This window comes from Solea solea, chromosome 2, assembly GCF_958295425.1.
Source record: "Solea solea chromosome 2, fSolSol10.1, whole genome shotgun sequence".
NCBI classification, from domain to species: Eukaryota; Metazoa; Chordata; class Actinopteri; order Pleuronectiformes; family Soleidae; genus Solea; species Solea solea.
The window spans coordinates 3,145,849-3,171,718 of NC_081135.1; the positions used below are offsets into that span (position 1 = coordinate 3,145,849).

Consider the following 25,870-nt stretch of genomic DNA (forward strand, 5'->3'; position numbering starts at 1 on the left):
ATGGAACATCGTATCGTAATCATAATCAGCCTTAATGGTTCCATTTTGACCCATTTTGCCTCTGCATGAATTTGAGATTAATAAATAAAAAAGTTAAATGACATAGGTGTTTGTTAAAGACAAAGATGCAGCGGCTTTATGTCATTTTTAATCGTAACCTACGCGAGTGGAAACGCTGTGGAAGTGACACTTAGCTGAGAGCTGCTGGGAATTCCCCTTCCGCCGGTTGTAATTAAACCTTTGAGAATCAAACACAAAGCAGACAACACCCAAGTTCAATTGCAAAGAGTTTAATCCCAAAAAATACTTTCTTTGTCTTTTTTTTTTTTCTTCTCCTCTCTCCGTTTTGGCACATTATACATTGTTTGGTCTTGCTGTATCTTGGCTGTAACACTATACTGTATAATTTACATTGTTCGAATGAAAGGCCCGTCATGCAATGTTGAACGCAATGAGGTCGACTGACACCAGTCGGACATTGTGCGCGTTCGGAAAAAAGTGGTGACATTCACGTCTGCCCCCGGCGGTGGATACAAGTATGACATTCAAAGATTGCACCAAACCGCGTGCTGCAGTCCAGTTTCATGACTCTGTGGATGTGGAGCTGCAGCAGGAACAATCCATGTCGCTTCAGACCAAAACAAAGACAAACTGCTTTTCTTCGTAGGCTATAGTTTCTCGCAGGCTGTCACTGACGCTAACACTGTTTGGGGCTATATTTTTTAAATTAAAAAATACTGGAGTTAAATTTCATTCCGTAAGAGGAAAAGTCTTTTTTTTCTTTTTCTTTTTTTTGTGTGTGGAGCAGCTGAACAGGTTCCAGCCTGTTGGTTTGTTGCGCCGCATCGTTCTCACAGGAAGACACTTTTTTTGTTTGTTCCGACATCTCTGTCCTGTCACTGCCAGCAGGTCGACACAGCACGGGATGCACTCTTCACAGCTCTGAGAATCAGCTGATACGTGATGAAAACACAGTTTGAAACACAATGAATCTGCCATTTTATGCCGCTATTACTATCATTGTTTGTATGCAGAGATTATACAATACAGTTTTTGGCACATGATTTGTTTTCTGGCTTGAATAAAACATGGGAAAAGTATATGCGTAAGAAAAATTAAGGATTCTTTTTGGTTATTTCCCAAACATTTGAACTGTTTTGTGTTGTTATAAGTCATTAGAATGACTGTGGACAAAGTCCATTACCAAAAATAGTGTAATTATATCAAATTGGTTGATTTGTTTGCCGGCTTAAATAATGAACAATCAGTTGCATTGATAAGTTTCATTATTTTCCCATGTATTTTAATGACTAGTTTGTGTTTTAAGATAATAATCCAGCATAACACGTGTGTGGTTTTAGGTTCATTCCGAAATTCTGGTCATATTTACAACAGCCGTAACGGGTTCAAAAAGAATGAGATAAAGCGGTGATAAAATGGTCGGTTTCTCGTCTAAAGGCAGACATCTGTGTCGTGTTGAGTCAGTATTAGTCGCTCACACAGCTGGGGAGGGGAGGGGAGGGGAGGGCTGATCAAAGGGGTTTCTCTGGGAAAAACACACCTCTCTCGACAAAAAAAAAACAGGGGTCAGTGGTGTCATTTCTTTCTAAAAACAGCTCCTGTAAAGCAACAATTGATACCACGTTCAACATCTACATTAGCCCACATTGGTTTTAAATCTTAAGGCTTATTTCCCCCCTCATATTGGTACAGAGGGTTGCAAAATGACAAAAACACTGTGGGATGAAAGAGGGGTTTTTTTACGTGTCCTCCCAGGAGAGCCATCTTTGGTGTAACACCATCTCCCAGCTCTAAACACCAGTCTGTGCATGAGTGCATCCCTAATCCCATTTACAACAGTCTCACATCTGTGCACAGCACAATGCCGCAGCAGGTCCATATACTGCATATATATATATATATATATATATATATATATATATATATATATATATATATATACACATATATACATATATATACTGCTATAATGTAGACATCCGTATAATGAAGCAGTCATTTTTATGTCCCTTTACATCAGCGTCTTACGAACACAAGGTGCCGCAGTTTATAGAGACTCTTTAAAACAGTCATTAAATTAAGGCAAATCAAAGTTTTCCAGTGAATCTCAAACAGATTTGATCATTTATGAGAGGGTAAGTTCAATTGTAGGTTTTTCATGTTCGATAATGATACTGATATTGACCATATTATTATTTTATTTATTTTTTACAAAATTATACTTTACTATGCTTTTCTTCTTTTATCTTAAAATACGTCTGATCCTCCCTGGTGAACATTTCACTTTATGGCCTGAGTTTAGTATCTGATTCTGTATCGGACCAATATCAATACTCAATATCATATCGGCTCATCCATTGCTTGTTATCTTATCTGTGACGATGTCCATGTGGTTGTTTTTTTGGAAAATAAAACGGTTGGTGAATGAATTTCAGGTTAACTCTGTCCCTCTATAATATATATGTTCTTAAACTCATGTGGCATCACTATACATATTTTCCCATGGAGACTAATGAGGATATTTAAGCTTCATAAAGGATTTTTTTTTTAATCTGCTACGCAGGCTACCACTTTATAATCCACCCTATAATATTTCAGTCATAGAGATTTATCAATTCCAAGTCATCGAGCCCCAAAATCCCTGTCATCACTGCCTCTTCTTCTTCTGCTTCAGTGACTTCCTCCTCTTCACGATCATCTCATACAGTTTATCCATGCCCTCATCCAGCCCCTCTCCTATGATGGCGCAGGCCGGCTGGACGTGATACGGAGTGGAGGGACTCAGCTCGGCCAGAGCCAGCTGCCTCTCGATCTCCCCAACATCCAGCGCCCGGGGCAGGTCCTGCTTGTTGGCGATGACCAGCAGCGGGGTCCCCTGGTTCTCAGAGAAGCGCGTGATCTTGTGCAGCTCGGTCCGGGCCTCCTCGAGCCTCTCTGCGTCCACGGAGTCCACCACGTACACGATCCCGTCCGTGCAGCGGCTGTAGGGCTTCCACAGGGGCCGCAGCTTCTCCTGGCCCCCGACGTCCCAGAAGTGGCAGCTGATGCCCCTGGAGGCCCCCGCGCCGCCGAGCCGGATCTTCTCCGTGTTGAATCCGATCGTGGGCACCGTGTTGACGAACTCGTTGAATTTAAGCCGGTACAGCACGGTGGTTTTGCCTGCAGAGTCCAGCCCGAGCATGACTATGTGCAAGGACTGGAAAGCGGCCAAATTAGAGAAACTATTCCCCATCTTGAGGCTGGAGGAGAAACAACATGCGCTCCCACCGTCTCAGCAAAGAGCGATATCACCGCAGGAGATGCTTAAATGTCTCCCGAGTGATCCATAGCGGGCGATTCCCTCCAGATTAGGGTCAATGCATTTTCGAAAAACGCACACCAAAGGACGCCTGTGCCGCGGCTCAGCAGAAGTGGAGGGCGCAGCCCCACGTTGCGCGGCGGCACTCGGGCAGCCAGACACGCCGCAGCATCCCTGGATTCACTCCAACAACATCAGCATCAGGCGATTCCACACGCGGCGCAATCGACACCGTTACAGCCGTGCGTTCGCAGCGCGCACCGCTCTCCAAATGCGTAAATTACGCGCGGTCGAGTGTCACATCATGTCTCTGATCTGTTTGTGTGTCCAATTGCGTTGCAGCTCATGTAGTAACACACACACACACATACACACACACGCGCGCGCGCACACACACACAGTCGTGGTGCGTGACGTGAGGACCAGCCTCTCTGAGCGTCGACCTGTAAAAAAATGCGTCAAGTTACCCCAGGAAACACCAAATACGTGTTCTGGTGACGTCACGGTCCCTCAAAACGTAAACGCTTTGTTTGAATCTGAACCAGAAACGCGAGTAAAAAACACGCGAGAGGGACGACTGAGGAGTTTTATTTTGAAAGGTATCCGTCGACGATGTGTGCTCTTGTGCTTCCTCTGCGCATGGAGACAAGTAGGTCCACCGAAACAGCGTCAATGCTGACACCTAGTGGTGAAATAACATTTACCATCACTCCAACAGCAACTACACCATCAACCACCCAGTTTTTCAAAGTAAAGCAGATGTTGGAGTCATAATAGACTAAAACAAACAAACAAACAAAAAATAAATAAATAAGGATTTGCACAAGAACCCGTTTTTATGTTCCTGTAAATATGTATATTCATGCAAATGCTGTTACCAGGAGAACAATAATCATTTTAATAATCATTTTCATAATGTATGACTGACTATAACAGACCATTAAATGTACATTAAATAGATTAATGCATACATTTTTAACGTGTTTTTGAAGTTAATATAGGCACTACACTACACACACACACAAACATGAGCAGGGATATGGAGGGTGAGTCATCGAGAGGTAAAGAATGACTCTCAAGGTGGCCTGTTCTCTCACTGTGACTAATCATATGCTTTAATGAAGTAAATGAAATTAAAAAAAGGGCCGTGTGTGCGTTCATGTGTGGTGTCAGGCATGAATAATGTCAGGCATGTGATCTCTCTCTGCTGCAATAAAGCTTTACTGTCTTGTAAGAGGATTTATAACCTTTACACGCCATTAGACACGTGACTGCGTTTGACGTGAACCTTGCAGAAAGAAGAAGAAGAGCATCCTGGGACGGATTCCTCCATCCGGACAGGACATGGAGCAGGTGCATGGAGCACAGAGTAACAGAGAGCACAGAACCTCTGCTGCATGCTCTGTGGGAAATATTCTGAACCTGCAGACACTGCAAATTAAACATAATGCTGCCATCTAGTGGTGCAAATAGCACATGTACAGTATGCCACTGTTACTGTTTATGCCCCCATGAATGATTTATCAGTGCCAAGCACATTTTTATAGCTTCTTCCTCTTCAACTAACATCCAAACTAAACCAATGAATGCTAATGAATTATATTTGCCAATATACAGGACTATAGAACCCGAATGACAACTCACGGGTCAGAGCAGGTAAGAAAAATATGTTAAACGTAGAAAACAACAGCAGAACACAGCAAAGGAAAGTGAAGAGCACAAGGCGAACGGGACACGAGGAACAATCAGAATCCTAACAGCAAAACAGGTGAATGGACACAGAGAATCTGAGAGAGAACAGAAGGAAAAAAAACAGTGAGTTTAAATACATACCAGGACGGGGGGAGACAACGAGACACAGGTGGAACTAATCAGGGGCGGGGCAGGTCATGGAAAAAGGCGGGAAAGCAGACGAAGTTTCACAAGAGGTGAAAATAAAACAGGACGACCCTAGTCAATACAAGACAAACTAAAACCTGGAATCTGGTGATGGAATAAAATCAGAATCATCAACCAACGACTTGAGATAATAAATCATTTTTTTATTACAACAACAGCTTTGAAAATGTCCACAACAAACATTCCTGACGTGGTCAAGAATATGACAGAGAACAGGAGGTGACGTGAGGTTTGGCAGACGTCTTCTTCAAACTCACCCTCCTCGGCTGCGACATCCTGGCACTGATCCTGGTGTTCAGACACCAGATTGTTCTCGTTGCTCTTGGTGTCTGTGGCGGCTCCTGGATAATCCTAATTCTGACTCGATTAACTAATAATAGGGTGGATTTATTCCTTGATTGAGCTTTTACCACTGAGAGGAGAGTGGTGTTTGTTCTAAAACCAACGTATTAAACTCTGTCCGTGATTTAGCTGACAACTGCAAACACGGAGCACGCTCTGAATCATTGGGTGCATGTAAAAATAATTGGTTAATGTCAAAACGACGACACAATTTAACCGCACACTCGCAGTATCCTTTCCAGGATACTGGTTCCCTGGTTGTCATGGTAATGTGCATTTTCTGCTTTCTATCTTCACCGCATTAGCTTTAAAATATTTCTATGTGGATCTAGTTTAAAAAAAAGAAGAAGTGGGGCAAAAAACAACTGAATATAACAATATGTTGTGTGTTATTGTTGTGCAGGTATAAAAAATAGAAATATATACTGCATCAGGAGCTGTGCGGTAGCTTTACTGCAAAGTTTGTAAAGCAGCTTTTTTTTTTTTTGGCAAATCTTTGTCAAAAGTTGTCAACATTTATGATTCGAAGTAAGAAAGAGCGGAGAAAGATAAAACATACAAACCTTTAATTGGAAAGAGACATTCTGAACACGGTCCGAGACTGAAAGGAGAAACTTTAGCCGTGTACGACGGGAGATGAAGACAAAACAAGAACAACGTTTCTTCTCGGGAAGTGAAGTCAGACAGAAAAAGGAGGTGAAGGGGAAATAAAGTAGAGCAAATGTAAGAGGTATAAAATACACTCACGTTTCCCGAATTCCACAAATTCGTCCAAAACAGTCTAATTATGATCTTAAACACTGTCCACATGTCCAGGACAGATACTTACTGATCTCAGAAAATAGATCCAGGTAAAATCCTCATGCACTAATAACATTCAGACAGCAAAGTCTCCGTATCCGGTGGGACAGAAGGCGGCGCCACGCAGGGTGTCCAGGCAGTTGACGAGGATGAGCGTGCCAGTGAGGTGCTTCCACCTCTTGGTGATGGGGTTCCTCATCTTATCCAGGCCGAGGTGAAGCTCCTGGATGATGTCACGGTAGCTGTCCCCAATGTGCGCCGCCCACGTCAGGAGGAAGTCGTAGGCCGGCTTCCACATGGACTGAAGGATCAGGGGGAGGAGGAGAGGGGAGGGTTTTTAGTCAAAGCAACAGATGAACCAATAGAGAGGACACGTCTCCCGTCTCACCTCGTTGTCCAGCAGTCCGTTCTTGTCCAGGTGTGGAGCCTCGTAAGCCTCCATCTGCTGCCTCGACACTCGCGCCAGTTTCTCGGCCAGCTCCCTCCACCGGGACGCCACCTCCACCGCTGTGGTCAACAAGACAAAATCCAGGACCAACCTGGCAACCAGGCCCTGGCAGTCCATCTTCAGCAACGCCTGGCAGGGGAAGGAGACAATGAGGTTGTAATGAAAGAAGGCAGATGTGCAAAAGATGCATGAGATGCAAAATCCCAGTAAAATGAGACTGACAACGTGGGACACGACTACAAAGACATATGAGAGCGGGGAATGTAAATGGTTTCAATATCCACTTCCGTCCCGCGGGTTTTCAGTGTTTAGTGATTTTACATCAGTGGTTTTTCAAACACAAAGCACGATGAACACGAACCACAGAAATGCATGTGTTCCTTTTCCGTTTTCAACGTCCCGACGAACAATCGAGAAAGTCACGAGAAATAAAAGACGCACGAGGAATCTGATTTTATTGCAGGGTTTTGACAGTTGAGTCAAAAAAAGCGGGCAAAAGACTCGTCCAGATGAAAAGTCCTGAAATGTTCAACCAAATCAAGAGCTTCAAACAAAAGGAAGGGAACATTAATTGTTTCAATTATTTAACGCATAAATAAAGCACAGCAGACTCTCTCCTCCTCTTATTCTCACTCCCATTTGACGGGGGGGGAAAAAAGCTCTCATGTTGTGTTCAGTGACGCGTGAAAACGACGCGGCAAAGAACGTATCACGACGTCAATAAATATAACGCCAGACGTATCCCATAATACAAGGGATTCACCATTGGCATTTCATTACGAAGACATTTCCCTGAATGAAGTGGATTATCTTCTACACTCTGCCTCTCAAACACAAACACAAACACAGAGGACTCACTCTCTCTTTTTTTAATATCTCTGTGTCACAATAAACAAGGTGAGTAATGTTCTCGTCATATTTTGTCGGTCTGGAGAAGAAGAACAAGGTGTCGGCGGTGGGGAAAACAACAATAAAACAAAAACTAGCTACAGATAATAACGATAATAATAATAATAATAATAATAATAACAATAATAATAAAAAAGCAGCCAGAGGAAAATTAAAAAAGTGAAGTGGAGGGCAAACCATAAATCACAAATGACAACTTTAAAATGACTGTGCAAGTATAAGCAAATAATGGAGGCCTTAATTAAAATAGAGCTGGATGTGTTGTTTTCCGGATGTGCATCAGTGCGTGTACTGGCAGCAGCACATTGATGAATCATTCTTTTTATTATATAATTATATTATTATTATTATTCTGAAGCAATAGCCACCTTTATCTGTATTCACCCCCCCCTCTCTCTCTCCCTGTTTGCCTCTATCTCTCTCTACCACCTGGCTGACAAGCACTTTGGCCTTCCACTGTGATGTCCTCCATCTGCTGATTCAGGCTTCAAACAAAACACAGGTTTCAGTCTAAATATAGACGCTGCTTAGGTCTCACACACACACACACACACTTGAGCCGCCTGCTGCCTGTATAGATGAGCAAGAGGAGTTCAAATGCAAATCAGGCGATGTGCCATTTAAGCCGGAAAGGATTAAAAAGCAGGAGACACAATAAGGAAACAGGAAGGAAGTTTACTTAATAAAGGTCAAAGGTTCAGCGGAGGAGGACGCGGCGCGGGAATAATCACGACAACTCTGGAAACGGGAAACAAATACTTCAAAGTGCGACAGATGGAGATGAAAGGTCTCGCACAAGGACAAGTCGTTGTGGTCGTGGCATAAAAACACGCCCGATGACTCAAACCACATTTCTTTTACATGTGTGAGGGAAATGTATCTTCACAAACATCCACTCGGCTCTGTTTTTGTGCTTCTCTTTGAGCCCACACATTGATTTATATCTGCCACAATAATATTAAAGCGGTCGCCACGTGGTTTCGTGTCTCAAACGGTTAAAATCCAAAAGTGTGACCAGAGCAGAGGCATCGTCACAGTATACAGTGTCACCTGAAGACTGATGATCACGTCTAACAACGAGGAGAGGAAAGTGAAATGATTTCACTGCACGGTAGAATCTACATAAGAAAAGGACTTTTTTTTTGCTTATTACACATCTGATTCTGGTGGTTTCCACATCATTATTATTATTATTATGATTATTATCTACTAATAGAAAACGAGAGGTGAAAGCATTTAGAAAAATGCAAGACGGCGGCGACCTGCGGGGCAGCAGACGGACAGAGGGAGCTGACAGCTGACTGGGCGGCTAACGGCTAAATGAGCGTCACTTCCAAAAAGCCTCAACAGGGAGAGAGAGAGAGGGATTAGGGTGGATAATAGTGATGGATAGAAGAGAGAGAGAGAGGGGGAGAGAGAGAGAGAGGGGACATCACAGAGACAAAAAACACCAGCCATAAAGGACAGTTGCAGAACTTTACTCTGTTATAATCTCATCTTTAAACCAGATTCTGTTAGTGTGCTGTGGTGAGAAATGAATGAATTTGTGATTTTTCGCCAGATTTCAGTCCCAATCTGGTGTGTCTTCTGATTTGAACAGATTATCTGGCCAAATGATCCTGTAGTGTAGTGTGAGGGATTAACAGACAACGTCTTGACTGGGTCGTCCAGTCCAGGGGGTCACATACTGGACAGACCAGTAAAATAATAGCATAATAACCTATAAACAACACAATCTCCACATTTTTCCCTTTACATTAAATGAAGTATCTTTTTTACAAAACCTGAAACTTCTTGAGAAAATACATAATAAATAATAATTTCAACAATATTGTGCAAACGTTTACCATTCACACACATGCATGACGACGCACGGATCACAGTGGATACTGAAACTGACCAATATAGCATTTAACATAAGATAAGATAGTCCTTTATCCAACAGCAAAGACAGTCAAGATAATAAATAATAAACATGCATGTTCATGAAAGTCAGTCAGTCATCATCTACCGCTTTATCCTCTGCTAGAGGGTCGCGGGGGGTGCTGTGCCAATCTCAGCTACATCGGGCGATAGGCGGGGTACACCCTGGACAGTTCGCCAGTCCATCGCAGGGCCACACACAGATAGAGACAAACAACCATTCACTCTCACACTCACTCCTATGGTCAATTTGGAGTGTCCAATTTACCTATCCCCACATTGCATGTTTTTTGGACTGTGGGAGGAAGCCGGAGTACCCGAAGAGAACCCACGCACACACGGGGAGAACGTGCAAACTCCATGCAGAAAGGCCCTTGTTCCAACCGGGGCTCGAACCCGGGTCTTCTCGCTGCAAGGCGAGAGTGCTAACCACTACACCGTGTGGCCCATGTTCATGAAAGTACAATATATAAAAAAGTAAAAATAGAACATACATAATGGACAGTTTCCAGAATATATACAGTGTGGACTTGATATTTACAGTATAAACATGGCCCGCAGGCTGTATGTTTGACACCCCTCAACTCTGTGCTTTCTTTGTACTCTGGAAAATCGGTTACAAAGTTCTTTGTGCCTCCCACGCTTTTAAAATCAAGTCTGATTAGAAAATAGCTGTAATTAATGATTATTGTCATAATCTATGAATCTGTCGATTGTTCTCACGATTAATCGAGTAATCACTTGGTCCATAAACTGTCAGAAAACGTTGTCACTTTTAATCTCTTAAAATAAAGAAAATATTTACATTAAAGAAGCTGAAACAATCAGAAATCTTGTTTTAATCATGAAAAAAGCTTCAAACCGATTCATCTATTATCAAAATAGTTGACGATTAATTCAGTAATCGATTAGTAAACGATTAATCGAGCAATTGCAGGTGCTCTAGGTGCAGGTGCATCTTTTTGCACATCCTGAACTGCTGTTACATGAGGTTACATTTCTCTATGAAACTGGCAGGACTTGCACTTGCACTGATGTGTGAGCACATCTTTGATCTCATTTCTACTCCTTGGAAATGCACAAACCGCCTTAAAGGAAAAGGAATTTCTAAAAGACCAAATCTCATCTAAAATTGACTTTGAAACAGCAGCTTAAAGTAAGTAAAAAACAACAACCATAGTGTCACTGTGTCTGTGTTTGCTTTGAAGCCACTTTAGGATTTAAGATGTGAATTAAATGTGACATTTTGTCATATTTCCAATAACCAGTAACAAGAAAAAACCAAACTCCAGCCTTTGTTTCTTCTCTTTTTTATATCATTTCTCTTTTTAAACAAGCACTGCGGCCACACAGCTGTTCACTTTCCTGCAGAGATGACAGCTCAGTCTGTCACCACACAAATTTGACAAATCCTCAAAAAAATGCAAGTACGACGTTTCTAAATAACAGTTTTTGGATTGTTCTTCTTTGCTGTTGTGGAGAAAACAGCTCTTCCCTCGATGGAGCAGATGTCGCTGTTGCATTTGGACTCTGTTGTTTTGTTTACACCTGATTATTTTGTCCAATCAGTGGCATATGTTTTAATTTTTCCTCGTTAGCGGTCTCTGACAATCCTGCCGCAGCCAGCTCTTGTATAATCAGGTTGGCTGTTAAATATTTATCACTTAATTAAAGTGCTATTCTTTATTATCCATCACAAGGGTTTGAGGCTGCCGTGCATTTATAAAGAAGTCTAATTTTCCAAACTGTAGACTTGCTCACCGCGGTGCTAAAAGCCTTGGGTTTTTTTAGATGGGGGGGGGGGGGCGGTTGGGGGGGGTCCACAAGCAGGGGATTGATTACGTTCCCCGCAGGAGCGATTCACCTCGCCGCTCTCTCTGTGCAGATCTATTATTAAAGAACACTCTCCCGGCTTTTCAGCCGCTGACAAGCACAAGAGGACGTCTTTCTCATTCCGTCCTGTGCCTTTGTAACGCGAGCCTTGGCGTCAAAAGATCTGCTGGGGCGGTGTCGGATGCCCCCGAGGCCTCGAGCTGGGTCCTGATCAATAGCTGACTCGCATTTCACACGGGAGCACCTGTCTGAGATAGTGTGGAAGAGGAGGAGGAGGAGGAGGAGGAGGAGGCGACGTGAACACACTGAAGACCGAGCAAAAAAAACAGACTGATTCTTAATGTTTCAGAAAATTAGAGATGCTGTAATTTAAAAGAGAGGATGCAGTTTGCTGGCATTTTGAGATCAAATCAGCATTAAATGATTATAAAATCTGTGATACGAGGTGAGGGAGTTCACCTAACTAAAGCTGCATTATACGTGCTTAGGTGTGTCTGGACTCTTTCTTCTCCGCTTGTATCAGTTTCCACATTCCAACCTCAAAACACCTTTATCTCCGCTTCTCTGTTTCCCCGCTATATCGTGTAAAGAAGCGGCACATGGTGCAGTGACGGTATAACAACGCGAGTGTCACTTCTTCTTCATCAAGAACTCATCCAGGTCACCATTGATCACCATTGTCACTCAGTGAATAAAAAGCGTTCTTTTTTTTAACATTTTGTGGAGTATTCTGACTTTGGATGCCGCAAAAAACAGAAGCTCCATTATTAAGAGAACACAAAAGGCACCTGGTTTGCTAATGGTGGATTTTAAAGCAGCAGTGTCCTCTCTGAATGACATAAAAATGGCTTGTGTTTGAAGATTGGCTCGTTCAAACAAGCGCAATTTACTTCACCTCAAGTGGAATGGCACAGGGAAAAAAGACAAAAACAGAGCAGTAACTAATCTATTACCTTCTTAAAGGCTGAAGGTTATGTTATTAGCATTATTATTATCAATAAACACGACTAAGTTCAGTCGGGAAACATCGAGCCACTTATTTCTAATCAATTTACTTTTACGAGCTATAAGAACAAACACACAGTAACGAGTGATCAGTTTCATCCGTTGCACACAGCCACAGTAAAACCATTCAATTATTTTTTAACCGATTTTAATTGTTTAATTGTCACATATATTGTGCCACATTGTAACCATAAGGTGAATAGGACTAATTGCTGGCTTCAAAAGCCTTAAAAATCAATTCAAAACAGACAAATTATAGCGTAAGTATCCTGCCTTTATTCTGCCTTGCCATTCTTTGAATTGGAAGACAACATTTTTTGTGGTGCACGTCCGCTCCAGAACATTTGGGCATCGTTATGTTTGATTCAGTGAAAACAAGCAAGGGAAGGGTGGCGAGGGAAGACTTGCGCCATAATGGCGGTGCGACAAGATCTCTGTGTATAAACGAGGCTTAAGTGTGTCTTTATTACACTTTCCTAGAGAAGACGGAGCTCAGTGGAATCGATGAGGGAGGATCTCTGTTTAGAGACAGTACAGCCGAAGTGAGCACACTGCAGGTACTAAGAGGTAAGAGCGCGTCAGCTAGAGTTGTACGCATCTGCCAGATCACAGACCTGCACGCGTTATTAGTTTTAGACTCGGGGAGATTATGGGGAGGGTCACGTGACGCACAGTTGAACATAGCGAGGTAGAAACATGTAAAATGACGAACCGCTATCATTTCACTGAACTGCTCCACTTTACCCCCGGCTGTTTCATTGGCCGCCACACCGAAACACGACACTGTGACAAAAGGAAACGCACGCTTCATCAACTCTGCCTGGATAAACAACATTTGCTGAAGTACTTTTTTGAATAATGGGCGTCTAAGGAGGGGAACGTCTCCGGGACGATTTCTCCTCCAGTTGTTGTTAGACAATAAAACACCTTCAGATCTCTGTGTGTGTCCACTTGATTGAGTTGTTTTTGCTTGAACCCCAGATGTTAATTTTAGTCCTGTGATTCCTCCTCCTCAAGCCGCCCCGCCCCTTATTTTGCTTGTGACAGCCCCCGCTGCTGTGATCCACTTCAGGCAATAACACGAGTTGGTTTATTATGGATGTAAGTGAACATAAAGACTGCAGTCCTGCGGTTGACACACACAGATTGTGTCACACTGGAGGCTTGACATTCTTGGAGAATCCTGTGGGTCACGGGATTCCCGTGGGGAAAGGAATCAGCTGTTCCCTATTCAACCCATGACTGGGAAGAGATAGGAAAGCAGGTCAACAGAGATGGGTGGGACACGGCTCATGATAAGAGCAGCTCGTTTGTATTTATATGCAGGGGGACATCAGGGACAGGAGTTGTTCTGGGATTAGAATGAGATTGTAAATCTTTGTGCAAGGAGGACTTGTGTGGAATGAAAATGCACTGCTGTGTGACCTTCTGTGTCATAGTGCCCTGACTGCAACACAAGCAGAAGAAAAAAAAATCTAGCTGCAGTCGGTGAGCATTAATTAATCAGGCATTGAGTGACTAACTGTTTAGGAAATTGGATTTCTGTTCTTTTCAGCTGCAACAAAGCTCGACTAATGATGCAGCATCCAGCTGAGAGATGAGTGAGAGCGAGACAGACAGTGTCTTCTCTGCTTTGCTTCATGATTTACATAATCTCAACTGTTGCTGCGGCATAGTGTTGAAAATCTCGAGACTCTATTCTTTCCAAGATTATGCAGTTCCAGCAATGCACGCATTCTTATACCTGTGTAATGTGGCAGTTTTGGCTGTCATTTTTCACCTCAAACTGAATTTGAAGTGTCACATTTGTGGTTTTGTCTCTTAGATGGATAGAGACACAGTTAAAAATGGTTGGTTAAACAGAATATTTGTGAAAATTAGGTTGCTCCTAAAGCATTTCACCCATTCACCTACACCATCACCAGGTGAGTGGAAAATTAAGAATGCCAAACAATAAGACGTTTACTTCTACTCACCATCATGAGTTCCCTCTGGAAGGACTTCCTCTCCTTGTTCTCCATATTGGTACATTCCTCTTTGAGTTTCTCCAGAACTGACGCCACCTTCTCCGGCTCATTGTCCAGCTCTGTCCGGCAAAAGTAATTCAATGTGAAATTCCCGTAGCCCAGGGCGTCGGCGAACGCCCGCCAGTTCCCTACGTTCTCCATTAAAACAGTCCTCACAGTTGCGTAGATGTATGTAAGAAATTTGCAAGGCTTCAGGATTTGTTCCAGCAGAACCGTAGTCGTTAGGTCAGGACCACACCAATAAATGGGCTTGACTTTACCCAGAACCAAAACATTCTTGGCATGGACGAGCCCCATCTTCCCCTGATAGTATCCAATGTACCATTCTTTGGTCCGCAGCTGCCCTCGCAATTTGATTTTCTCCTCACTGAGCAAAGCGATAACATCCCCTTTCTTGTACTCCAACAAATAGGTGCTCTTGTGCTGCCTGATTACTGTTTTGATCAACTTGCCAAATTTCAGGTGAGTAATACACCGGTCCTGAAACTTTGGGTACTTCGAGGTGATCGCCAGTGGTGAGAGGACAATCTTGTCCACCTCTTTTTTCTTCAAGAACCGTCTCTGACCTGTTATTCTCGCCCCTGACTTTGGGGGAGGCTGTGGAGTTTGGACACAGAACTGGGTGATGATACAACCAAGGGCGTCCTTGACTTGAACCCTGAGAGTAAAGTCTGAGATACTGTTGGGGTTTTGCGATGTTATCATGTACAGCAGCCTGCTGACCTTCCCCAGTTTGACCTGAAATCCGCGAATCACCCCACGGCCCTCGCTTGCTTTCACCTGGTAGTTTGACATGTTCGAGTACAATCCCACTTGGAGGTCCTGAGGGTATCCTAGCATGAACTGGTGCTTACCCCACAGCTGGAGGGCAACTGGTGGAGTTGAGGTAGCCTGCCGACCCACCTCACTTACCAGCAAGGTTTTGGGGGCACAGTCGTGCCCAAACATGGCCACAACTGTCTTGAAGGAAGGGTGTATGTGCTTGGGTCCATAGACACCCAGAGTTACTTTCCTCTGCACATAGTCCCAAACAGTTGTATTGTGGTTGAGGAACTGAGACTGAACCACAACAGCCATATACATGCAGGGCTCTAGACTTTCCAACTGCACCTGAACGGTGTCCTTGTAAATGTAGGCATTGGCGATTGGAGCGTAAGGCCCTTCTTTGCAATCACTGCGAACACAAAGCACTTCAGCAGTTTGACAACTATCCTTCTTCACAGTAACTGAAACCTTCATCTCCAGCGTGATGAAGGACTTGGTCTCCATGTTGCTGAGCTTTATCTCCACCACAGGACTCACAGAGGAGCAGTGGTCAGTGTTAAGCTCCAATGGAGGGTCAAGTAAGGCTTTCAATGAGATCTGCTGGTGGTCTCCATGGCTGACATGACCCTCAGGAATGTGCACGCTGATATGGGTGTCTGGAATTTGGACAACCCCTCCATTACTGTCCAACATACACACAATGTTGGTTTCCACCGGCTGTGTCTGGCCCCACCCGGGACTCTGGCCCAAGGATTGGAGGTCATGGCAAGACCGGGCTAGTTTTCTGTGGTTCAACCAAGCAGTTCTAAAATCCTCCCTGCTCTGAAACTGCTCTGGGGAAGGAGCCTTAAGGCCAGTAAAGAATCCAGAAGATGGTAAAGTTGGATTAGATTGTGCCTGCAGAACAGACAGTTCTGACAGACTATGAGAACGTTTACTCCTGAAAAAGGGATTATCCCTTTGAAGGTTAGGTACAATCTCTTGGTTTGGGCTGGTGGGGATAGCACTGTTAACATGGTAGTTGCTGAAACCACTGATGTTAGAACAAGATGAAGGTGATGCGAGAGCGTCAAAAAGAATAAGGTCTGCCGAGTTCCTTGTTCCGACAGCTTTGTGGTTCTGATCTAACGTACAGCTAAAGGGGTTCACAGAGAAGGGGTTGTTGTTGTAAATTAGGGAAGACGTCAGGCTCATTCCTGTCCACTCCCCCAAACCCGCAAACTCCTTGGACCCGTCCTCGTACCCTTCCCCAAGACTGTCGATCATCCCGCTGTCGCTAAGTGAAGAGTTCCTGAAGTTGACTGGTTGAACGTAGGCAGCTGGGATGTACCCCATCTCTGTGTTGTTGTGAGCGTACCACCACTCTCCACCCGATGTGTCCAACACATAGAGGCGATCGCCTTTGGAGAACTTTAGCGTTGTGAAACTGCTGGGGCAATAATCTTTTATGGCAACCACTTCCTGTGCAGCCCCATAGGAGGAGGAAGTGTCCAGCCTTAAGGCACTGGGAGAAGGCACTGAAAAGGAAAGAGGATCAGATCAATAACTTCATATTTTCTTGGGACTGCAATGTGTTTTGCGTCTTTGGTTCTCAGAATACTGCATTTATAGACCCTCGTGGGCTTTACACGTGACTAGATGTAATGTATGAGCACGACTGCATAAGTTACTATTTTTAGTCCATCTCATTAGTGCATATGGAGCATGTAAACAAAGCATTAATTCAACCAGTGAAGTGAAATAGACAGGGAATGATTAATGCCGCTCGTAATTAGTGCATGAATAATTTATTTGTCAAAGATGTAAAAACAAAAACACCTGATTGAACACTGACCTTTGACATCACTGAGACTGGCCCCGGTGACCCCCTCACTCGGGTCGACGAGTGTCCCCTCAGACTTGCAGCGAGGGAGGATGTGGTTGTTGTTTGTTACTCGGATGATTCGATGGGCAGCCATGGCCGGTACTTAGCGTTCACTCATCGGCAGCTTTTCATCTGGTTGAGAAATAAACACATGTTTTATTTCTTGAATATTTTGAACACATCTGCATTCATGCATTTAGCCACCGCTGCTCCAATGTGGCACACAGTCCCAAACAAATGGCATGTAACTTAATTTTCGAGATCAGTTACTCAGTCAACAGCATCAAAGGTCAGACTGCAACAGCAGAAATAAAGTTGACAAATGTCACTGATTTTTTTTTTTTGAAGGATGTGCTGAGGAATTAAATGAGCTCTGAGCTGGCAGGAAGTTATTTTTCCATCGTAAGTGAGATACGCTTCCAGGTGAGAGAAATCCAAACCTTAATAAAGACAGAGACCCAAAAAGCAGATTAAATGACATCAAATTCTTGCCAAAAGAAAATCTGAGACCTATTTTTACAAACATTTTGCTCTAGAGCTGAAACAATCACTTGATTAATCGATTACTAAATGAATCGTCAACTATTTTATTAATCTAAGTCTTGAAGCTTTTTTTCATGATTAAAACAAGATTTATGATTGTTTCGGCTTCTGAAATGTGAATATCTTCTGGTTTCTTTGCTCCATATAACAAAGAAATCATTAAAACTCTGGGTTTGATAAACACTGTTCAACATTTTTTAACATTTTCTGATATTTTATGGACTAAATGTTTACTCGATTATGAAAATAATCGTTATTAGCAGCTCTAATTTGCTCTTTGAAAGACATTATTATCTAAAATGTAATAAATGTATGTGATTACTTTACTATAATAAGTTTGCCCATAATAGCATCTTCCTTTCTGTTAGAAATGAAAAGTTCATCCCCAGTTTTAAAGATTAAGGTTTGTTTTTTCACCCTCTCTGGCTGTGGTGCTCTGATGGCTGTGAGTTGTTGGGTACCACTCCCTCGTCAGTTGTAAAGTATTCCAGTTAATGTGTGAAAACACAAAGTCAGCAGAAGTCTGTAATTAGGATTTGCAAGAAAACAAACTCTTTCCCTCTCTCTCTCTCTGCAAATCGCTGTCCCCTTCAGTCACAAGAGACTCCCTTGTATTCCTACGAGAAACAGCAGAAACGTTTACATTTGCAGACTAATGATACCATTTTAACCTGATTCAGAAAAACACAGCCTGTAGAAGCTGCCGTGTAAATCCCTTCCCGGGATTTTCTTCATTAAAGCCACATTTTCCATTAATATGCTCCAATTAACCACTTCATCCCCAAAACCCTGAAGCATTTAAGTTGTTTTGTCTCGTTGAAGATATAATATGCCTCTAAACATCTGGTTAGAACATTTCCAACATGTTTTTTCTAGTCATTAAAAGGGTGCAAGCTGTTTCCCTGAGCTGACTTCACTTGGAGGTGTCACTAATGGCATTAGTATCACCTGTGAGTGTTCTGCTGACACATGTCAGAATGTCTGCTGAGAGAAGAAAGGCTTATTCACGTTCAAAAGGGTCAGAGTATTCACACTGGTTGTGTTGCTCTACAGTCTTTCCACTGCGCAGTAGACTGAATATCTTAGATTACTATGCATATTTGGTAAAACTGAACCTTTATCACGTTATTCAACAGGAAAAAATCTAATCCCCATCCCGGTGATCAACGTTTTTTCAATAAAGCAGCTTTAAAATATTCATGTTGCTGCACAAAGTCGAGAAGATCTCATTACTGAAGTGCATTATAACATTATTACACGTATTCTGGACTTATTTTCATCGCCATAGAAACTCTTTCTCTCCGTCTTTTCACACTTTATCTCCCCTTTGCACCGAGCAGACACTGACTACCTTTTTTTGACATTGAAAATATTCAAATTGGGATTTTGTGTCTGTGTCAGTTCCTCACGGGAATCAGTGAAACTCATCTGTTCGCCAAGCACAAGCTCGGAAGCGAGTAAAACTCCTCTCCGCGGTGACATTTCATTTTAATCGAGCTCCCTCTCCTTTTGTCAGGGACTGTCACCTGTCAATAAAATCCCCGCCTCTTTCTGTCGCTGGCTTCCAATGCGCAGCACAGCCTGTGATCAATAACAAGCCCGGCACACAAAGACACTGACTCCCACTTTGATATTACACAGAGTTGATCTCCATTAAATGCAGCAGGGGGGTGAGGACGGCGCTGAAAGATGTGAGAGACTGGAAGCTGCGTTTCCCTGCATCAGGAAACACAGCAGGAGGCAGAGGCAACAATGGATTCTTCTCAGTGACCTCTGCAGAGTCAACACTCAATGATGCAATGGCTGAACAAGTCAAAACAATGCAACCAGCAAATCGCAAAGGCAGCATTTTGATTCTTCTATGCAAATACTCCAGTTCATATTTTTAAGTTTTCACCCTTGCAATAGAACGTAGTTAATGTTTTGATGGAAGTCAAGGAAGAGCTAATATTCGACGCAGCATCACCGAGGTTAGGTTAGTTGTATTTACATATAGCAGAGACCACGGTCGCAACTCTGTCCGCCATTATGTTAAGCCCCGCCCACCGACTCTATACACCAGGGGTGTCAAACGTAAGGCCCAGGGGCCCCCAGAATGGGTCCAATCCGGCCCACAGGATGAATTTGTTATGATTACAATCTAATCGTTATGTCAAATACAATATTTTTCACTTCCAGATACCAGTGACTACATGTTTTAGCCTTTACAGATCCAGTGTGACGTGTAAATGGTAAATTTAGGCATCATTTTGTTGAAATTGTGCTGATATTTCTCAAGAAATGTCATGTTTTGTAAAAACATACTTCATTAAATGTAAAACAAAGAGTTCTTGTTGTTTGTAGGTTATTATGCTACTATTTTACTGCTATACACGATGTGATTGGCCAAACCAGAGTTTGCATTTTGCAGTTCGCGAGCTAACGAGGAGTTTCTGGGCAGAACCCTGGCTCCTAATTTCAATTTTTGTCGTGCCTAGAATTCTAGGCTAGGTTTTGCCACTTATCCGCTCAATTTGTCAACTCAAATTTCATTATTGGAATAGGTAAAAAGAACCATTATTGGCCAACAATTGTTATTAGATTCCCTAGATCAGTCAAGCCTTGATAGCACCCTTATTTATAAGAAGAAAACGATGAAGATTAGACTTTTACAAGGAGGATTCATTACGTCAAAAACGGTGGAAGACTTGTGGGTTTGCCGTCCTGAGAAATGGACACAGGACTGTTTCTTTCCCCCCAATGGTGCAGTCATATTTGAGTCGATGAGATTATTAACTCATTTCAGTCAGCCTGACGGGGTGGAGAGGCGGGGGCCTGCACCACGTAGTCAAAAGTTTAATTAGCCGAGAGTCGGCTGTTCCTAATCTCTGGACGAATGGCACTGTAATAATCGTTTTCAGGAGTCATACACACATGGAGAGTGCATCGCTTCTTCATCGCTGCCGTTTGAAATGAGCACAGATTACAGGGTGGAGCGTGAAATATGCAACACTGCTCTGGTAATGACGTGTGCCGGGGAAGACAAAATCTGTCATGTGAACTATTATAACGTATTAATAGCGTGTAATGTTCAAATTGAATGCACCACTGTTTGTCCAGTGTAAGAGTTCAAACAGGCAACTATCAAACTGAGTCCTGGCCCGAGCGTCCCTAAAGAAAAATATAATCAAAGAGAAAAACTGCCAAAAAGACGGCAAAGGAGTAGCCTCTATATCTGGAATTTAAAGTCATAAATAAGTGGCATATTGAAGGCTCCCTGTGGAGTTTTTGACCTTTAGTGGCATTTTTTATGAGTCTGTCCGCCTTTATAGTGTTTATGGGAACACTAGTGCCAACAATGTGCCAGTGTACCGTCCATTAATGAGCTGTATGCTGGTATACTGTCATCTGTTACGGGGAAGGTTCTGCTGTGGCTGCAAGTTTTATCTGCACTTCTATCTTTGCACTGATATATATAAAAAAAAATATATACTGTATATCCTGACCATATAACTTCACTAAATGTATCTGCGTTTTAAAATCTATGGGAATATGAATTCCGCTCTGTTCTTTGACAGAGTGTGACGGTGCAGCTGTGGGGAAACGCTTTTATCACTGATGGGCCTTTAAGGAGAAGGCAGGAGAAGTCTAATAACTCAAAGATAAAGCCTGTAACTCAAAGATAAAGCCTGTACTAATTTGCAGGGAATTATCAAAAGGAATGAAGTTTTCCTGTTTGAAACCGACTGAAAGGACGACACCAGTGGTTGTCAAACTTTTTATACCAAGTACAACCAGAGGAAATAAGCCGTGTTTCCATCGTGGTGCTGTTAATTTTTGGTTTGGTACAGTCTGGTACATGGACAACTTGCGGCATGATGCTGCCGCGCGCTGCAGCTGTCCGCTCTTCCGCGGAGAAGCAAGTATTCTTTAAAATAATATCGATAGATAATTAGCTACAGTTTTTTGTGCAGTTCATAATCTGACTCGAGTCGACTAGTCACGTTTGAGCACCACAAAACTTTATGGTGGTCTTTGGTGTAAGTGGGAACACATTGAGCACTCTCACATGCTCCTGTTGGGCCATTTCTACGCCAGCTTTTTTAGATTTCCAGGGTTTTTCCTTAAAGATCTACTGATATCTGACCTGCAGGAAAAAAATACATTAAAATCAACACTTTCTACTTGGGGGCCACACGGTGATGTAGTGGTTAGCACTCTCGCCTTGCAGCGAGAAGACCCGGGTTCGAGCCCGGTTGGAACAAGGGCCTTTCTGCATGGAGTTTGCATGTTCTCCCCGTGTGTGCGTGGGTTCTCTCCGGGTACTCCGGCTTCCTCCCACAGTCCAAAAACATGCAATGTGGGGATAGGTAAATTGGACACTCCAAATTGACCATAGGAGTGAGTGTGAGAGTGAATGGTTGTTTGTCTCTATCTGTGTGTGGCCCTGCGATGGACTGGCAAACTGTCCAGGGTGTACCCCGCCTATCGCCCAATGTAGCTGAGATTGGCACAGCACCCCCCGCGACCCTCTGGCAGAGGATAAAGCGGTAGATGATGACTGACTGACTGACTTTCTACTTGGCAGTCGGTTAAGTGCATTAGCCATCCTACTAAATTCATCTAGAAAAATATTACAATCCCTATTCTCTCCCCTCAGGGTGAATTTACAGGTAAATGAGCTCCGAGAAGTGCTCACTTTTAGAGCCGCTTCCACCCCCGCGCTGAAGGAAATTCTTCACCTGCCGACAGTTTAACGTGCGAGGTTAGCACTCAGGGAGAGGAAGTGCACGACAACAGGTCAGCTTCGGGGCAGCAGGTAGTTTGGTTTTCAACGCTAAGTGCTGTAATTTACCTCGGGTGTCTCCTTTTCTTTTTCTTTTTCTTTTTTTGCAGAAGTGCCGAGTAGAAATGTAGTGAACAAGGCTTTTTACAAATACATCATGTGACATAAATATGTCGTTCTGTAAATGGACTGCAAATGTGTTTCCGTCTGTAACGGCAGTAAATGAATCTGGGGGAAAGAGTAAACGCAGCTAAGTGTCACATTATGATTCCTTGAAAACACTTGAGCGTGTTTTCCCATGAAGTTAGAGTTGTTAAATCATCACACTTGTGAGATAATGTGCTGCAGCGTACAAATCATTTCTTAAATGATCTCAGCGTTTAAGAAGCAGTTTACCAACACATGAACCGTAACAGGGTTGTTGTTACTCTTACATTATTGCTGCATTTTTATGGGACAAAAACCATGTTGAAGTTCTCTACCTTGGAGGCAGCCACTGGTGCATCATGTGCTGATGCAGCTGGCAACATGAATTCAGTCATTCATCCATTGTAAAAGTGAAAATTACAGACAGAGGATGAATTTTTCCTAGAATCTGACATTATATGTAGGACTGCAGCGATTATTCGCAACTATTGAGTGTTTATTCAACAATTGAAATGAGCTTTTTGACTTTTTCAGCTTCTTAAATGTGAATATTTTCTGTTTTTTTTTGCTCCATTTAAAAAAAAGAAATCATAAAAAACTGAATCATTTTGGTTTGTGGACAAAAGAAGACACTTGAGCACATTTATCAACAATTTCCATTCCGTATTTAGGTTTTTAGGAGGAAGGAATTCTCAATTAAAGCTTGAAATGTGTCGACGGTTGATTAAATCGATCAATTTCAAAGTCCAGTGTGCAAGAACTAGTGACATCTAATGGTGAGACTGCAGATTGCAACAAACGGAGGGCATTTTCTGCTCATCCCTCCTTTTCCCTGGTGTGTAAGGGAACTATGGTGGCCTTCACAGACCAGAGAGGATGTTGTTGTTCTTCCATTACGATGCAAAACACACACTCTTCTTTTATGTCAAAGATGGCAGCCTCCAAAAAGCAAGACATTTGCCTTAAACGCTTATTCCACGGCTCTGAGAACCTTTTTAATTTTTAATCTAAAGTGACCGTGCACTTAAATACACAAATTTAAGTGTAGTATATTCATTTGTGTTAATAAACTGACAAAATGGAACTTTCAGATATATAAAAAAAATGGTTTTCTACATATATTATTTTATGGACTGAAATAAAGTGTTATTTGTAATTACTGACACTTATCGTAAAAAAATCTGCTCAAGCCATAACTGGGAATTTTGTGTATTTATCTGCCGGTTGGTAGTTACTGTGATTACTGAGAGACATATTGTTTGAACAGCTGAGTGTTGTTGTTAGATTTCTAGCTCTGACCACAGCTCACCAGATGCTGTTCAGGCTTCACAATCGCACTAATAACTATAAGTGTTATTGTTAATGGGCTTTCGCCTGTTTTATCATCTATTACATCTGCATTCACGCAGAATTTAAGTATCAGCACTGTGTTAAAGATACAAGATACCTGGGAATATAGTTAGTGCAAGCATGCAAATCCATACATTGTGTGTGTGTGTGTGTGTGTGTGTGTGTGTGTTGTGCTGAGTGGAGAGCACCTTCACGAGGAGCTGGAAAACGATGACATACTAGTTTTCAGGCTTAACCTCAGGGGTGGTAACTACAGAGTGTGTGGGTTGTGTGTGTCTGTGTGTGTGTGTGTGTGTTTGTGTGTGTGTCACTTTCACATCAGTTGGTCCAAATGCATGTGTTTGAAACAGATGAGGAGATTTGGGAAAAGATCAGGGGGAGGAGGTGAAGGCAGATGTGATGAAATTGAGAGGATGGGGACGAGGAGACGAGGAGTGAAATAGTTGCTGGAAATGTTTGAAAGGGTGAAGAACAACGAAAGAGGGAGGTAATGTATGTGTGGGGAACAGAGGGGTGAGGAGGGGGAGGAGAGGGAGAGAGGGAACAATGGAGAGAGACAATGAAATAGGGAAAGGGAGGAAAAGGTACACAAAAAAAGTCGTTCAATGGATGATACACCCGAATTTTGTCAGGACCAGTAGTCGCCATGGAGACCAAAACCTGGTTCTAATCACACACAACCTCATTGCTGAGGATTTCTAAAGAAGTTTACGGCTAAGATTTGAATTGTGGTTAGGTTGAGGTATGAACTAGTTATGGTTAAGGATGACACTTTGGTCAATGTAGTGTCCTAAGAAGAAGCTCTGCGTGTGTGTGTGTGTGTGTGCGCTAAGCCTTGAGTCTACCTTAAGATAAAGACAGGAGAGAGAGAGAGAGAGGATTATCAGATAATCAGATGACCTTATTGGCAGGCGTGCCCACTCCAATTTTCGCGTGCGCACTTGTGAGATTGGACGCTAATTGTCAACTTATCATTTTTACCTTTATCTGCTGCAGAGCGTGTTTCCCCTGCGACCAAACTGCGTTTCTGAGCTAATTATTAAATTAAATATGCATGCATACATTCAAAAACTATACAGACAACACACAGAGAGAGAGAGAAACTATAGCTCACCTGCTGAAGGCATGCAATAATAATACCATGGCAACATAAGCGGAATAAAGCATAATAAAATAATAATATGAGGTACAATACAGGCTTAAGACACATTAAGAAGTCATTATAGAGTAATAAAGGGCTAAAATGTGACAAAAACACAGTATTACAGTGACAGCACAGTGATGTGAGTAGAGCCGAATTTCTCTCCACATATTTTTTCTCCTAAATCAAACAAAAAGGTGTGGTAATCACTCGTTTTAAAAACCATTAGGCTTTATAGAGTATACATTTAATGTAACTGTAGACTGACCTCTCGTTTGCGCTCAGAGAATTGAGAGAAAAAAAAGGGGGGGGCGGTGTGATGGAGAGACCGCTGTCACTTCTTCTATACCTCCTCCTCCTCGCGTGTCTTCTCGCTTCATTTGTTTTCAGTATTTAAAAAATAAACAATCAACAATCACAACAGCGATGACAGTTGGACACTGAAGGAAGGAAAAAAACAAGAGCTTGTTTCCAGTATCAGAAGTTTTCAGTGCAGGAGACGAGATGGAGACACACGCCACTCGACACTGACTCCCCGTGCGTCTCTGCGCCGCTTTGAGCTGAGGACAGGAGGAGAGCTGCTGGTGGACGAGAGTGGGTGACGTCACGGAGAGGGCGGTGTCTTACTCTCTCTCTCTCTCTCTCTCTCCCTCTAATCCACACACACTAATCAAATAATACATTACTTTGAATGAATAGTGCAGATTTCTTCTAAGTGTGGATTTATTAAGTAGTCTGATATGTTTGATACATTGTCTCACTGTTAGGCAGAGTACTGAAATACAGTAT

The 25,870-nt window shown here is 42.7% G+C and overlaps 2 protein-coding genes across 2 annotated transcripts; both read right to left on the reverse strand.

Annotated features, from left to right (window-relative positions):
* Positions 1–560: 560 nt before the first annotated feature.
* On the reverse strand, positions 561–3,772 carry LOC131455635 (ADP-ribosylation factor-like protein 4C). Its single transcript, XM_058623420.1, has one exon. It carries the CDS (start codon positions 3,251–3,253, stop codon positions 2,669–2,671), a length of 585 nt encoding a protein of 194 aa, XP_058479403.1. The 5' UTR covers positions 3,254–3,772; the 3' UTR covers positions 561–2,668.
* Positions 3,773–6,111: 2,339 nt separating this feature from the next.
* On the reverse strand, positions 6,112–25,621 carry LOC131476027 (SH3 domain-binding protein 4-A-like). Its single transcript, XM_058654474.1, has 5 exons — positions 25,350–25,621; positions 17,106–17,267; positions 14,456–16,788; positions 6,750–6,938; positions 6,112–6,662 (listed from the first exon to the last, which is right to left on the reverse strand). The coding sequence occupies exons 2-5, from the start codon at positions 17,227–17,229 to the stop codon at positions 6,438–6,440; spliced, it is 2,871 nt and encodes a 956-aa protein (XP_058510457.1). The 5' UTR covers positions 17,230–17,267; positions 25,350–25,621; the 3' UTR covers positions 6,112–6,437.
* Positions 25,622–25,870: the final 249 nt, after the last annotated feature.

Bases quoted from the DNA above. Each gene is read 5' to 3' on its own strand.
- LOC131455635 (XM_058623420.1), bottom strand. From the start codon at position 3,253: ATGGGGAATAGTTTCTCTAATTTGGCCGCTTTCCAGTCCTTGCACATA.
- LOC131476027 (XM_058654474.1), bottom strand. From the start codon at position 17,229: ATGGCTGCCCATCGAATCATCCGAGTAACAAACAACAACCACATCCTC. The intron at 16,789-17,105 runs GTCAGTGTTCAA...TTTCCTTTTCAG, and splicing joins CAGTCTCAGTGATGTCAAAG to TGCCTTCTCCCAGTGCCTTA. The intron at 6,939-14,455 runs GTGAGTAGAAGT...TTCCCCTGCCAG, and splicing joins TCCAGAGGGAACTCATGATG to GCGTTGCTGAAGATGGACTG.